This window comes from Bos indicus x Bos taurus, chromosome 19 (genome assembly GCF_003369695.1).
Source record: "Bos indicus x Bos taurus breed Angus x Brahman F1 hybrid chromosome 19, Bos_hybrid_MaternalHap_v2.0, whole genome shotgun sequence".
Taxonomy (NCBI): Eukaryota; Metazoa; Chordata; class Mammalia; order Artiodactyla; family Bovidae; genus Bos; species Bos indicus x Bos taurus.
Window position 1 is genome coordinate 22212877 of NC_040094.1, and position 16352 is coordinate 22229228.

Sequence of the window (16352 nt, forward strand, 5' to 3'; positions counted from 1 at the left end):
CAATTCTGCTTAATCAGAGAAGGCAATGGCACCCCACTCCAGTACTCTTGCCTGGAAAATCCCATGGACGGAGGAGCCTGGTAGGCTGCAGTCCATGGGGTCGCTAAGAGTCGGACACGACTGATCGACTTCACTTTCACGCATTGGAGAAGGAAATGGCAACCCACTCCAGTGTTCTTGCCTGGAGAATCCCATGGACGGAGGAGCCTAGTGGGCTGCCGTCTATGGAGTCGCACAGAGTCGGACACGACTGAAGCGACTTAGCAGCAGCAGCAGCATTCTGCTTAAGGGCTGTCAAAAGTATTTGACTCTGGCCAGATAAAAGAAATTGGCGATAAATATTCCTGGACAGAAATCAAAAGTTGGATCCAAGGAATCAGAACTACCTGAGATGCTTGTTATAAATGCAGTTTCCAGTCTCCCTACCTAGACTTGGAATCAAGGTCTTTCCAAGATGATTTCTATGTCCAGGGAAAAAAGAGGGCTACCACCCTAAGGCCTTAGTGTATTCAATCTTGCTTTTATACATGGCAGCTTCTAGAGCTATTCTTAGTACTTCTTAAGTATAGTATTTCATTGAGTAAAATAAGGCCGACCTCTATAAAAAGTCAAGGAATAGTAGCAGGCAGCTTATGAGAAATGCCAAATTGAATATGTGCTAAGGGAAGGAGGGAATCACTACAGGCTTAAATGAAGATCTCATGGAAAAAGAGAGGTAGAAAATTTAAATGAGGCTCTGAACTCTCAATTCTGCCATTTGAACAATCTTAATTAAATCCAATAATCTTAACACAACATGTCTTCTATTTCTACATCCTTCAGAGTATCCAAGATAAAGGAGAATATTAAACAGAAACGAGAACAAAAAGAATACATAAACGACATCAAAGCCAAGGTGGCCAACGCACGGAAACAGGCTCTGCAGGAGCAGTTCAATGAGTGGATCCTAGACCCCAAAGGAATGATTCCGATGGTAGTGGTAAGGAGGAGGGTACCTGTGAAGCGTAAGGTGGAATGGGTGGTAAGAGTGATTGCTAGATACTGATCGATCTAGAGTGTTTCTAGAGTGCTAGAAGCTTCCCTCTAAATTTTCGGTCTTGCCGAGGTAAATCTAGCCCACGAAAGTAAATTTCTTCAATTTTCTCTTGAACATTAAAAAGAAAATTCTAGGTAGATTTCCAAAATATTAACTCTGGCTGAATTTCACAAACTCTTCATTATAGACAGACACAGCTTCTGTTTGTTTTTGGTATGTGTGTGACTAATTACTTCTGTGGACTAAACGACCATGTGGTGTGGAGTCGGGGTATGGGCAGCACCATGCAGCTTGTGGGATTTTAATTCCCTGATGAGGGATTGAACCTGGGCCCTCAGCAGTGAAAGTGCAGAGTCCTAACTGCTGGACCGCCAGGGACTTCCCTAAAAGACCATGTCATTAGCTCCAGGAAATAACTGTGCTCTAAGAGATAAATATGTTCTCTTAGGTATATGTAGGTGCTTCCCAGGTAGCACCAGTGGTAAAGAATCTGCCTGCCAATGCAGGAGACGTAGGAGACTTGGATGTGATCCTTGGGTCGGGAAGATCCCCTGGAGGATGGCTACCCACTCCAGTATTCTGCCTGGGAAATTCTATGGACAGAGGAGCCTGGTGGCTACAGTCCATGGGTTCACAGAGTCGGACATGACTGAGCACACATATATACACAAGTATATGTAGATGTGAGAATAATTGTTGGTTATATATAATACCCACCCCACTTCAGTACTCTTGCCTGAAAAATCCCATGGATGGAGGAGCCTGGTAGGCTGCAGTCCATGGGGTCGTGAAGAGTCGGACACAACTGAGTGACTTCACTTTCACTTCTCACTTTCATGCATTGGAGAAGGAAATGGCAACCCACTCCAGTGTTCTTGCCTGGAGAATCCCAGGGACGGGGGAGCCTGGTAGGCTGCCGTCTATGGGGTCGCACAGAGTCTGACACGACTGAAGCAATTTAGCAGCAGCAGCAGCAGCATATACAATACCAAGTATATTTCCAGTTCAAAGTGAATTGCTGAAAATACACCAAGGAGGATAAGCCTCAGACTGGAAAAAAATATTTACAAAAGACATGGCTGATAAAGGACAATTATCCAAAATATACAAAGAGCTCTTGAAACAATGAGAAAACAAATAACAGATTTTAAAAGGGGCAAAAGACCTGAACAGACACTTCACCAAAGATATACGGATGGCAAAAAAGCATATGAAAAGATGTTCCACACATGTCATTGAGGAAATGCAATTGAAAACAGCCATGAGATACCGCTACACACCTATCAGAATCCAGAACAATGACAACACCAAATGCTGGCAAAGATGTGCAGCAACAGAAACTCTCATTCGTTATTGGCAGAAATACAAAATGGTTATGGCCACTTCGGAACACAGCTTGGCATCTCTTATGAAACTAAACATACTCTTACCATATGATTGAGCCCTGGTAGAGGATCCTTTGTATTTACCCAAAGGAGTTGGAAATTCATGTCTACACAACAGCTGACACGTGGATGTTTACTGCATAATTAACAATTAGCAAAACTTGGAAGCAACCAAGATGTCCTTCAGTGTGTAAGTCGCTTCAGTTGTGTACAACTCTTTCTGAGCCCATGGACTGTAGCCAGCCAGACTCCTCTGTCCATGGAATTCTCCAGGCAAGGATACTGGAGCAAGTTGCCATGCCCTCCTCCAGGGGATCTTCCTGACCCAGGGATTGAATCTGCATCTCTTACGTTTCCTGCATTGCAGGTGGATTCCTTACCACTAACGCCACCTGGGAAGCCATCCCTCAGTGGGTGAATAATAAATAAATGTGGTACATCCAGATAGTGGAAAATTATTCTGTGCTAAAAAGAAATGAGCTATCAAGCCATGAAAAGATGTGGGAGAACCTTATATGCATATTACTAAGTGAAAGAAACCAATCTGAAAAGGCTATATACCGTATGAGTCTAATTCTATAACATTCCAGAAAAAGTAAAATTATGAAGACAGGAATGGTGGGGTGTGGACAGAGATGAATAGACAGAGCATAGAAGAGTTTTAAGGTGGTGAAACAATTCTGTATTACATAATGATGGATACATGTCATCATATAATTTTCAAAACTCATAGTTATACATAAACTATGGACTTCGGGTTTTGAGGTTCCAGTGTAGGTTCATTGGTTGTAACAAATGTACCGTTGTGATGGGCAATGTTGATAGTGGAGTTAAGCCATGTATGTGGTGGGCTGGGGGCAGGGAGTATATGGAAACTCTGTATCTTCTGGTTAATTTTACTGTGAACCTAAAACTGATCTGAACAATAGTATTATTTTAAAATAAAATAGATCAAGAGGAGCTCTGAAATGTTATTTTGTCATTGACAAGTGAGGAATTACAGAGAATTCTTTGGATTGCCAAGCTTGTTGCCAAAGGTGCCTTAGCTTCATCCAAGCTTCATCATCTAACATCCAAGGATTGTTAGAAATTTGCTTGGAGCTGGCAAATGGAATCCTATCAGCATCCTAGTTCTCACACAAAAGGGTTGAAAATCACTGAGGAAATGCATTCAAAAGTATTTTATATACTTTGAAATATGCTATAAACTAAATATTAACTCTTACTATTTCTGTACCTGGGTCAGAAGAATTACTCAGGACTTAAACTGAAAAGACTACAGATGGCTTTTATTCTGAAATACTAAATATATGGTAATTGAAAAGTCTCTTTGATTTGCAGATTCAGAACGTTCTTTATGAATTTTTTCAAAATCCAGATTTGCAGCTTGGTAAGCCTGCCTCTTACTACAGCGTTTATATTTCTCTCTCTCTCTCTCTTTTTGGAGGGGGAGAATGCTGCATTAAGATGAAGAGCCAGTATTGAGGTAGACGTTATCAAAGCTCTTACAGATGTTCTCAAGCTCCTTTGCTCTTCTCAGATGGAGAATGTAGAACAGCAGAGATGCAGTCCGTGAATTTTAATTCTTTTAGTCGAGCGGCCCATTTTATTAAAATTATTTTGTAATAACCCTTACTATCGAGGGGCTTCCCTGGTGGCTTAGACGGTAAAGTGTTTATCTGCAATGCTGGAGACCGGGGTTCGATCCCTGGGTCAGGAAGATCCCCTGGAGAAGGAAATGGCAACCCACTCCTGTATTCTTGCCTGGAAAATCCCATGGACAGAGGAGCCTGGTAGGCTACAGTCCATGGGGTCGCAACGAGTCAGACATGACTGAGCGACTTTACTTACTTACTGTTGAGAGAGTCAGTTCCTAGGCAGGTTGATGAAAAGTCCAGGGTCCCTGAGGAGGTGAAAGGGGTCTGGAATTCTCAAGGAGAAGGAAAGGACAAACATTTTTTTTTCCTCTCTACATTCCTTAGTCTTAGTCACATAAAACTTTTTTTTTTTTCCTTTAAACCAGGAACTGATGATTATACAACAAACTCAGTTTAAACTCTGTACTAGGGATTATATAACAACAATGTATCCTGCTTGAGGACATTTTCTCCTTCCTGAAAACCTTCTGACTAATCCTGATATCTTAGGATGTATATTATGGGAGTGGGTTTGGTAGGATCTTTCTATTGTTAAATTCTAATCCTGTTATCCTAAAATGTATTATTTGAATCTCTTACCAAAAGAACATATTCATATATTATTTATTTATTTAAAAAAACATTAAAGACAAAATAAAGTCTTTAAAAAACATTTATGTTTTAGGACCTTCTAGCATAAACCAACACAGATATTTTTGTAGTCTTTTTTGATATGCCTGTTTATTTCTGCTTTATCTTGACACAATCATTAAAAATGTAGGCATGCTCTTAAATGTTTGAGTTCCTTGGCTAAATAGAAGCCAGGAAAAATTATAATCTTGTAGTAATTGGAATGTCACCCAACTATATATCATTTATTCTATTATAAATATTGATTGGCATTAAGAATTTTATGTTCTTTTGGAGTACTATAATATGAATATAAAATGTGAATGTGTTACAACAAAACTAACTCACAAATAACTTTTGTTCAATAATTAGAAACATGCTGTCTACCAGTAGATATTGCTGACTCAATGAAACCAAGATTGAACAAAACAGAATTTATACAAGTAAGAAGTTACATTATTCATTATTTGAATCAAATTATTTTGCAGGTCTCAATCATCTTTTGGTGGATGTCACACATACAGTAACTTGGAATTAAATAAATGAAAGCGTAATAGCTAATTTTGGGCTTCCCAGGTGGTACTAGTAGTAAAGAACCACCTGCCAATGCAGGAGATGTAGGAGATGCGGGTTCAATCCCTGGGTCAGGAAGGTCCCCTGGAGGAGAGCATGGCAATCCACTTCAGTATTCTTGTCTGGAGAGTCCCATGGAGAGAGGAGCCTGGCAGGCTGCAGTCCATAGAGTCGGACACAACTGAAGCAACTTCGCAGGCAGGCAAGCAATAGCTTATTTTATCAATTCTCAGATGTACACTTTAAAATATTTCACTTCAGTTCAGTTGCTCAGTCATGTCCGACTCTTTGTAACCCCATGGACTGCAGCCCGCCAGGCTTCTTTGTCCATCACCAACTCCCAGAACTTGCTTAAACTTATGTTCATCAAGTTGGTGATGCCATCCAACCACCTCATCCTCTGTTGTCCCCTTCTCCTCCTGCCCTCAATCTTTCCCAGCATCAGTGTCTTTTCCAATGAGTCAGTTCTTTGCATCAGGTGGCCAAAATATTGGAGTTTCAGCTTCAGCATCAGTCCTTCCAATGAATATTCAGGGCTGATTTCCTTTTGGATTCAGTGGTTTGATCTCCCTGCAGTCCAAAGGACTCTCATGAGTCTTCTCCAACACCACAGTTCAAACGTATCAATTCTTTGGCCCTCAGCTTTCTTTATGGTCCAACTCTCACATCCATACATGACTACTAGAAAAACCATAGCTTTGACTAGACAGACCTTTGTTGGCAAAGTAATGTGTCTGCTTTTTAGGTTGCTGTCTAGGTTTATCATAGCTTTCCCTCCAAGGAGCAAGTGTCTTTTAATTTCATGGCTGCAGTCACCATCTGCAGAGATTTTGGAGCCCAAGAGAATAAAAGTCTGTCACTGTTTCCATTGTTTCCCCATCTATTTGCCATTAAATGATTAAATTAAATTAAATCAGGAACTCCCAGAAACTTCAGCAATTCTTATTCCTACTTTTATAGATAAAGATACTGAGGTTCAGAAAGGTTAAGAAACTTGTACAAGGTCTCACAGTAAGTGGAGCTGGAGAAATTAGTATTCAGGTTGTTTGCTTCAAAGTCAACACAAAATTACACTTGATAAATTATGATTTTATTGTAATGGAATAAGCAAAAGAAGTGGTTTAACAGTACCAGGGTCCTATTTCTTCAGCCTGCATTTATATTTTTTCATGACTTCCCTCTAATTCCCCCTTTTTTTTTGAGTACCAGAGTCAAGGTAACTTTCTCCTCCACTCCTTCACCCTTGCTTCATGGAGAGTGATGACTGTGGACTAAATACGATTTCAAGATTCTGTATGAAGGATTTCTGGAAACCTTGAAATGATTATCATGTAGATAAGAACTTGGCAATCCTGTCTCTATTGTGTTCTGATTTTAGATTCTGTATTTGAGTATTTGGTGTCCATTAGTCACAGGGCCAAACTAATGGCCAAAATTGTTTATATAGTCTCTGTGATCCAAAGCGCATACTCCAAACCACCTACTTGTTTAAACCTCACTCACCAGACCAGTATTTCCCCTGCCTCAAATCAACCCAGGACCAGATGCCAGATAACTGGGGACAGGTCCTGTGCCCCAAAGTCTACTGGGATTATTCAAATTGCCAGTCCCAAACTGTTAACCCTGCCGTGCCTTATCTTTCCTGAGCAAACGCCAATAAAGACTCTGTTCTGGACCAAGGGGGATAGTGGAATTAATAGGTTGGGATTGACATATATACACTATTGGTATTATGTATAAATAGATAACTAATGAGAATCTATGGACTTCTCTGGTGGCTCAGGGGTAAAAAAATCTGCCTGCCTATGCAGGAGACGTGGATTCGATCCCTAGGTTGGGAAAATCCCCTGGAGAGGGAAATGGCAAACCAATGCAGTCTTCTTGCCTGGGAAATCCCACAGACAGAGGAGCCTGGTGGACTACAATCCACAGAGTCACAAAAGAGTTGGACATGACTTAGCGACTAAAAACAAAACAAAATATTCCTTCTTATGGACATAGCGCACTTTATCCATTCATCAGTTGGGCTGTTTTCACTTTTTTATTATTGTAGATAATGCTGCTATAAATATTTGTGAATATGTTTTCCTGTGAGTGCACGTCTCAGTTCCCTTAGGTATACACCTAGGAGCGGAATTGCTGATTGATATACCAACTCTATGTTTAACCTTTTAAGGAACTGCCAGACTGCTTTCCACGGTGGCTGCCTGCCCTGTTTTACATTCCCGTAGTGAATGAGCGTTGTAGCCACTCCACATCCTTGGCAACACTTGTTATTCTCTGTTTTGTTTGTTTGTTTGCTTTGTTTCATCATTTTGTTTTTTAACTATAGCTACCCTGTGGGTGTAAAGTGGTAGCTCACGGTGCTTTTGAAACGCTAAATGGCTCTGATGGCTAAAATGACACTGAGCATCTTTTCAGGTATTGGCGACTTGCATATCTTCTTTGAAGAAATGTCTACTTAGATCCTTTGTCCATTTTTAAATTGGGTTATTTGTCTTTATTATCGGGTTATTAAAACTTTAATATTGTCTATATATTTTATATAATCCAGATTATTTTATAATCCCTTGTCAAATATATATTAGAAATATTTTCTCCTATTCTGCTGGTTATCTTTTCATTTTCTTTTCTTTTTTAAAAAGTTAGTTTCCTGTCCTCACTGTTGCATGTAGGAATTTAGTTCCCAGACCAGGGATCAAACCCACGCCCCCTGCAGTAGAAGCGCAGAGAGTTCTAACCTCTGGCTTGCCAGGGAAGTCCCTCCTTTCATTTCCTTGATGATGTCCTTCAAAACACAAAAATTTTAGTTTTGATGAAGTCCAATTTGTCTATTTTTTTCTTTTGTTGCTTTTGCTCTTGATGTTATATCCAAGAAACTATTGCCTAATTAAAGATCATAAAGATATGCTCATATATTTTAGAGTTTTAATTAATATATACATCTATTTAAATATCTGATCCTTTGAGTTCATTTTTGTGTATGGTGTGAAATAACAAAACTTTTTAAGTATTTGATAACTTAAAAAGGCAAAAAATAAATAAGGATATGAAGAAGCTGTTCTATATATGACATTATTTAATATAATGTCTGTTATGTAATAAGACATTTTACAAGCATATACAGAACTTCAGTCCCTACAGTTACCCTGATCTAGTTTTCAAAAATATTGATCAGACTTTATCATAAATAGGCCACCAAGAAAACTTTGTAAGTTTCAAAAACTAGAAATCTGATGTTATATTTTCTTGAAAGTGAAAGTCTTTCAGTCACGTCCGATTCTTTGGGACCCCATGGACTGTACAGTCCATGGAATTCTCCAGGGCAGAACACTGGAGTGGGTAGCCATTCCCTTCTCCAGGGGATCTTCCCAACTGAGGGGTCTAACCCAGGTCTCCCACATTGCAGGCAGATTCTTTACCAGCCGAGCCACCAGGGAAGACCAAGAATACTGGAGTGGGTAGCCTATCCCTTCTCCAGCAGATCTTCCTGACCCAGGAATCAACCTGGGGTCTTTTGCAGTGCAGGCAGATTCTTTACCAGCTGAGCTACCAGGGAAGCCCATTTGTTATATAATAAAACTGGAAAATAAACAATTTTAAAATTATGTAAACCCAACCATTTTGAAATTTAAAAATACTTTATTTAGTAATTATTGGGTCAAGATCTTACATCTAATTGTATGGAATGCCACTAAATATTTACTCAGTTGAGAAATTATAGTCTTAAAACTTTTTAAAAATATAGTAGGGTGAAGAATTTTAATAGCACAGATAAATATAAAAATAGAATAACAATGTATATATTCCCATAACCTATTAATAGGGTTAATTCTTAATAACATCATGGAATATTTTTGTAAGGAAAAATTACTTCATTTTGTAAAAATTATCATGACTAAACAAAAAGTATTCAAACAACTTGTAAAACTGCAAAGATGAGGATTTAAAAATTTTCATAAATTTCTTTTTTAAAGTATTTATTTATTTATTTGGCTGCACTGGGTCTTGATTGCAGCATGTGAACTCTTAGTTGTAGCATGCAGGATCTAGTTCCTCAACCAGGGATCAAACCTGGGCCCCCTGCATTGGGAACACAAAGTCTTAGCCACTGGACCACCAGGGAAGTCCCTATAATTAATTTCTTACCCAGAAATAACCATTGTTAGTCTTAGATGAACATCATTTAAAACAGCTTTATATTTTTTGTCTCAGTAAGTAGAGGTGTATATAATGTCTCAGTAAATAGAGGGATATATAATGTGGATGTCATAAATTTTGTTATAAAATTTTAATTACTTTAAATAAAAAGTATTTAATTGTACTTGATTCCAACAGAGGAAAGAGAAACTAAAGTATAAATAAGGGAATTATTGAAATTGGACATACCTTCACAAAAATTATTCTAAAATCATTCTAAGAAAAGGCAATATGATGAAGATCAGAAAAGGTTACAGTCATTTTTTAAATCACGTATTTCAATTACATAAAATAACAGTTGACACACTACTATAAAAGGTGAAGGGTTTACTATTTCCTCATGTCTTCCTATCTTTTTTTCTTTTTATGTTCCCCAAGTTTAGATCAGTTTTTTCTCTTGGCTGTGCCCCTCAGCTCGTGGAATCTTAGTTCCCCGATCTGGTGTTGAACCCAGGCCCCAGCAGTGAAAGCACCAAGTCCTAGCCGCTGGACTCTCAGGGAATTCCCCCAAGTTATTTTATCCAGATTTACATTATTTACTTTTTTTCCTGTAATTACAATTCCTATAGTTGATTAATCTTAGTCTAATATTTAAATGGATTTGAGGTTCACCTCCTGTCTTTTTACAATGGTTTTTCTATTCCTGAGTTATTTATTTTTATTCTTCTCTTAATTAGCTAAATTTCTTGTAAAGTTTTTTCAGGAAGGTCACAAGGGTGCTATATTTTCTGACTTCTTTTATGTTGAAAATACCTGCATATTGCCTCTGAAACTGTATTTTGAATGAATGTACTGTATTTGGATCACCTTTTCTTTCCACCTCAAAACAATATAGACATTGCTTAATTGTTTTCTGGTATTGGATGTTGTGAAGTCTGATGTCAGTTTTAATTTTATTTCCTCCTTTCATTCATTTAAATTAATTCAACAATATGTACATATACACATACATACATATCATATAAGAATACATATATGTATATAACCATATATGATATTTGTCTGTTTGTGTGTATATGTATATACGTATGTAAGTCCACACAATTAAAGGAGAAAATCGGTAAGGGTGAGATATATATATATGTGCTGTGCTTAGTCGCTCAGTCGTGTCCAACTCTGCAATCCCATGGATTGTAGCCCACCAGGCTCCTCTGTCCATAGGGATTCTCCAGTCAAGAATACTGGAGTGGGTTGCTATGCCGTTCTCCAAGGGATCTTCCCAACCAGGGATTGAACCCAGGTCTCCTGCATTGCAGGAGGATTCTTTACCCTCTGAGCCACCAGGGAAGTCATATATATATATATATGTATATATACGCACACACTTAATAGGAACTTTTAGCATTCTATGTAATACCTTTGTAGATGTATATATCTATATATATGTGTGTGCATATGTATATGTGTATTTATATAAATAAAAATTTTTTAATGAGTGGTTTGGGCTAATAATAATAGTTTTTCTGATATTTTCCAACTTCTCCTAAAATGCAAATAGTACATCTTAAGGTACTTTATTTAGAGTGAAGAGCTATTACATCAACAGAAACCAAGGAAGTATTTCTTATATAAAATATTATTGGATATATTTAATCATCTGATCAATAAATCACCAAGACATGACATCAGACAAAGAAGTAGTGTTTAGAACACCTAAATTTTAAAAATTTATCTAAATTTAAAAAATTTTAAATTTATCTAAATTTAGATAAATTTTTAAAATTTATTTTTTAGTGAGGTAACTTTAGTATATAAGGTTCATGTATAACATGGATGGAATATTTGCTTTTAAAGAGGTGTGTTTTAAAGTTATTCTGCCAGCACTCAAACTGAAAAAAAATGAAATTATACATGTCGGCTATTACACACAGGCGCCACCCAGTGGTGATACTATGCCATGCAATTGCCCCTCTAATTGTTTTAATGAGCAGTGTAATTAGCCTTCAGGTTGGAGCATGTTTGGAAAAAATGAGTCACTGAGTAATAATTACTGATAATACATAGAAAAAGAAAAATAGAACGAATGGCCACATATACTTCCATATTCACATCATTTTTCTAGCATTTCTGTTTTCTGGTGGGTAAATGAACAGATGAGAATCTTTTTGTTGACCGTAACCTCTCTTTTCATCTGTTTCATTTTATTCATCATTTCATCATTTTCATTTTATTTCAGTAAGTGAAGACCAAAAATAGCTATTTTAGGATATTTACTTCTAGTTTCTTACTTCTTAAGTATATACTATTTACTTTCTGTGCTAGAACAGAGCTCAAAGTTCGAGTTGTATTTCTTACACTTAAGGATCAAATAATGCATTGTTGTATGGGAGTGTGCCTGTGGGTATAGGCAGGCATTTATGTCCATGTGTGTATGTGTGTGCACATGTGCATACATACACTGGATGAAGCCAGAGAAGGGTACAGGGAATGAAAGAATCAAAGTATAAGCAAATTAAGGATGTGCATGCATGCTCAGTCGTGTCTGACTCTGAGACCCATGGACTGTAGCCCACCAGGCTCCTCTGTCCATGGCATTTCCCAGACAGGAATGGGTGGCCATTTCCTCCTCCACAGGATCTTTCTGACCCAGGGATCGAACCTGAGTCTCCTGTATTGCGGGTGGATTCTTTACCTGCTGAGCCCTTGGGGAAGTCCCCAAGTTAAGAACACATGTCACAAAAAGACAATTACAAAGCAATGAACAGGTGCAAAACATAATGAGTTATACTATTATGTTTTTATTATGGTGCTGAGGGATGCACAGTAGAATAAAAATGAGACCTCAGTGGACCAGGGTTAACGTAGGGAAGTTTTCTAGTGTTCATGAGTTTTAAAATTCTTCTACTTATGTGTCTCCACCTTGTAGCTCCTTACTTTAGAAAGAACACTAAGAACAATGCTTTAAACGTTTATTTATTGACAAGAACGATTTCTTTTAAATTTTTATATTCTATTGGAGTATAGTTGATTAACAAGGCTGTGTTAGTTTCAGGTGTGCAGCAAAGTGATTTGGTTATACATATACGTGTGTCTATTCTTTTTCAAGTTCTTTACCCATTTACGTTGCTACATAATATTGAACAGAGTTCCTGTGGCATACAGTAGGTCCTTGTTGGGTTACCCATTTTAAATATAACAGTGTGTACATTGACAGGAACAATTTTAAATGTAAAATGTGCTAGTTTATTTGAGATTGTTTTGATTATAAATAGAATATTTAGACTCATAAGAAATATATTTCGGGAGAGTGTCAAGTTCATTTTAAATTCTCAGAGCAGTCTGGCTCCCGTGAGACAACTCTTTCTAGGAGGCAAAACTTAACATTTGCATCATTTTTACGGTGAGTTGTTCAAGTAGATATTGTGTTCCCTATACAAATTTTAAAAGGAACAGTCGTCTTTTTTTTTAATTTATTGGAGTATAAAGTTATTTCACAGCACTGTGCTAGTTTCTGCCATATAGCAAAGTGAACCAGCCATATATATACACATGTCCCCTCCCTTCTGGATGTCCCTCTCATCTAGGTCACCAGAGAGCATCAAATAGAGCTGCCCGTGCTATACAGCAGGCTCTCACTAGTTATTTATTGCATTCATAGCAGTGTATACATGTCAATCCCAGTCTCCCCATTCATCCCACCCTCCTCCCCCGCTTGGTATCCCTACACTTGTTCTCTGTGTCTGAGTCTCTATTTCTGCTATGCAAATAGGTTCATCGGTACCATTTTTCTAGATTCCACATGCTGTATGAACACACCACTTCTTCAGTGATAGACAGCATATATTCTGTGTATTTCAATATTCTCTAGTTCTTGTTTGCAGACATTTCTGAAATGTTATTTACTGCCAAAGCTTACAAATACAGTTCAGAAGTTAATACCTAACATAGTTTCCAAACACAGTTTCTTACTGTTGCTCTCAGGTCACCCACTTCATGAACTCCCCTGTATGTCTATAAGTAAATGTGTGAATCCCAAGGCTGTAGAATGTAATGATAACTGCTGCTGCTGCTGCTGCTGCTAAGTCGCTTCAGTCGTGTCTGACTCTGTGCGACCCCAGAGACAGCAGCCCACCAGGCTCCCCCGTCCCTGGGATTCTCCAGGCAAGAACACTGGAGTGGGTTGCCATTTCCTTCTCCAAGGCGTGAAAGTGAAAAGTGAAAGTGAAGTCGCTCAGTTGTGTCTGACTCTTGGCGACTCCATGGACCACAGCCTACCAGGCTCCTCCTAAACGTGACATTTACCTCATCCTCAACGTTGTGATTTTCCTGTCAGAAATGAAAAGCCTAGAATTCATTACGTTGGGATCCAGTACATACAGATAACGTGACTGAGCACAGTTCAAATGTTTGACAGCTCACAAAGTGATTAAACAGAAGGATATTAGTAGTTAATCATATTCTTAAATTCATCTAAGCAATTATGTCAGGATTTATGGATAGTAATTGATTCGTTCCTTGGGAGGATGTGAAAACACAAAGGCTATGATATGTTTTACTTTTTTGTTTTTACAAGAGACCCTGGCAGACTGCTGTAGTTGTTCTATTTGGAATTTGATATGTAGTTCAGTTGGCATCTGGTAGTCTTTCATGTCATATAGCCCAGGCTTACAGAACATGCTCATTCAGAAAATCCATAGACTATAAATCTAGAATGTTCAAATGTGTCTTGGCCAAACAGTTAAACTAATTCTTGACTTGATAGCATTCCCACAGCCAGAAAACTCATATGGCTTTGAGGTCAGTTCCCAAAAGCTTAATCCAAAACAAGATGAATCTTTTTTTTTTCTCCCTCTCTATTTTTGGCCATGCATAGTATGATGGATCTTAGTCCCTGACCAGGGATCGAACCTGTATCCCCCCATGGACCACCAGTGAAGTCCCAACAAGAGGAATCTTTTAATGAATAAGTAATTTTTATTTCAGCTTTAGAAGACAGAGCCACAATATTGCCAGAAAATATCAATTATTCAGTAATTCTACCTTACCAGTAATTTAGAAAAGTATCTACTATTCAAGAAAAATTGACTGAGGACTGAACAATAGGATCTTAGAATACTGGTATAATTAGGACCAGTTTCCCCAGACCATCTAGTTCAAACTTCAGTGAGTTTGAGCGAAAGAATCACTCAGAAAACTTCTAAAAACATAGATTCTAGGTCTCACCCCAGAGTTTCTGATTCAGTAGGTTTGGAGTAGGGCCCCCAAATTTTCAATTCTAATAAGTTCTCAAGGGACCACACTTTGAGAACCACTGATCTCGTTGGATTTTTCCTTTTAAAATGTGAATGTCAGCTGAGACGACTTTTATTTTATAAAGAAAACCTTCTCCATCAATTTCTTTACCTAGTTCAAAAGGAAACGAGACTTCACAGAACTTAATGCATGAAATACCTATGCTCCATTTATATAAAGGAGCCTCTCCATGACCCAGTGAAATAGCTACTCTGGCAGCTATTAAGGAACAGATTAAGGAACTGTAAAGTCCAGTGACTCATTCAAGGTGATGGTTGCGTTTAGTCGCTAAGTCGTGTCAGACTCTTTTGCGACCCCATGGACTGTAGCCCACCAGTCTCCTCTGTCCATGGGATTTTCCAGGCAAGAATGCTAGAATGGGTTGCCATTTTCTTCTCTGGGGTATCTTCCCTCATCCTAGGTTACTCAGCCAGTAAACATAGGAACTGAGGTTTGAACCCGGACAAAATGTGAGGTCTTAACCTATACACTACTCTGCTTCCCAAGGCAACAAATGAGAACTTAATTGTGCTCATCAACCCATCAAGAAGCTGTTAAGGAAATGAAATATTTAGAAAAGCTCCTTTGCTCTGCTTTAAGTTTCCCTCTTTTGATCTCTAAGCCAGTTGAAGGATGATTTATGGTTCACTAATATAGATTCAAGTCATATTTACATAATACATCCTAAATTTCCCTAGATGATATTAAAGAGGAAGTGAAATATGGAAATCTAGCTATGGAAGCAGGGTCATTCTGTACAAATTTGGCTACCTCTTTGCTTGGGGCAGAGCAAGAAGTGGGTTAACACTTTAAAAAGATCCCACTGAGAAACTCACTGAGATACTTATAGTCAAGGATAGAACAAGATTGTAATGTTCCTGATCTATCAAATTAGCAGAAATCTGGAAAGTAATACACATTGATGTTGAGGCTGAGGAGAAACAACCACTCATAAATTAGTTGTGGGAGTGCAAAAGGTAAGAGTGAAAAAGGGTATACAAGCCTGATGTCAAAACCCACCAAAAAATACAGAAGCTTTTACCTTCTTTTTATTAATAAATATTTATTTGTTTAGCTGCGCTGGGTCTTGGTTGTAGCACACAGCATCTTTAGTTGCAGCATGTGAGCTCTTATTTGCTGCCTGTGGGATCTCTTTCCTTGATCAGGGACTGAACCCAAGCTCCCTGCATTGGGAACTTGGAGTCTTAGCCACTGGACCACCAGGGAAGACCCCAGATGCATTTACCTTCTAAGCGAACAAGCTCTCATCTGGGATTCTATTCACCAGGCCTCAAGAGGTATAACCTAAGAGCATAGATATTCTCAGATTCTACACTTTCAAAAGAAAAAGCAAATCATAGACAGAGGATTTGTTGTCATCATTTAGTCTCTAAGTTGTGCTTGATTCCTTGCGACCCCATGGACTGTACCCCACCAGTCCTGTGCCCATGAGATTTTCCAGGCAAGAATACCAGAGTGGGTTGCCATGCCCTCCTCCAGGGGATCTTCCCAACCCAGGGACCGAACCCATGTCTCCTTCATCTTCTGCATTGGCAGGTGGATTCTTTACCTCCGAGCCACCTGGGAAGCCGTCCCCGTCCCTTACACGCCAGTAATTAAATACAGCCAGTCTTGGAAAATGAAAACACATGCTCTTAT

General features: G+C 38.4%; 1 protein-coding gene across 5 annotated transcripts in view; it reads left to right on the forward strand.

Moving 5' to 3' along the window:
- Positions 1-16352, forward strand: part of EFCAB5 (EF-hand calcium binding domain 5) — an 85281-nt gene that overhangs the window by 26306 nt on the left and 42623 nt on the right. For 4 of the 5 annotated variants that reach the window (XM_027518275.1, XM_027518274.1, XM_027518277.1 and 1 more), the window contains exons 4-6: positions 823-979; positions 3763-3811; positions 5061-5131. In XM_027518275.1, the coding sequence (XP_027374076.1) occupies positions 823-979; positions 3763-3811; positions 5061-5131 (277 nt within the window). The remainder of the gene's footprint in view (positions 1-822; positions 980-3762; positions 3812-5060; positions 5132-16352) is intronic. The other variant, XM_027518276.1, reaches the window with a different exon arrangement.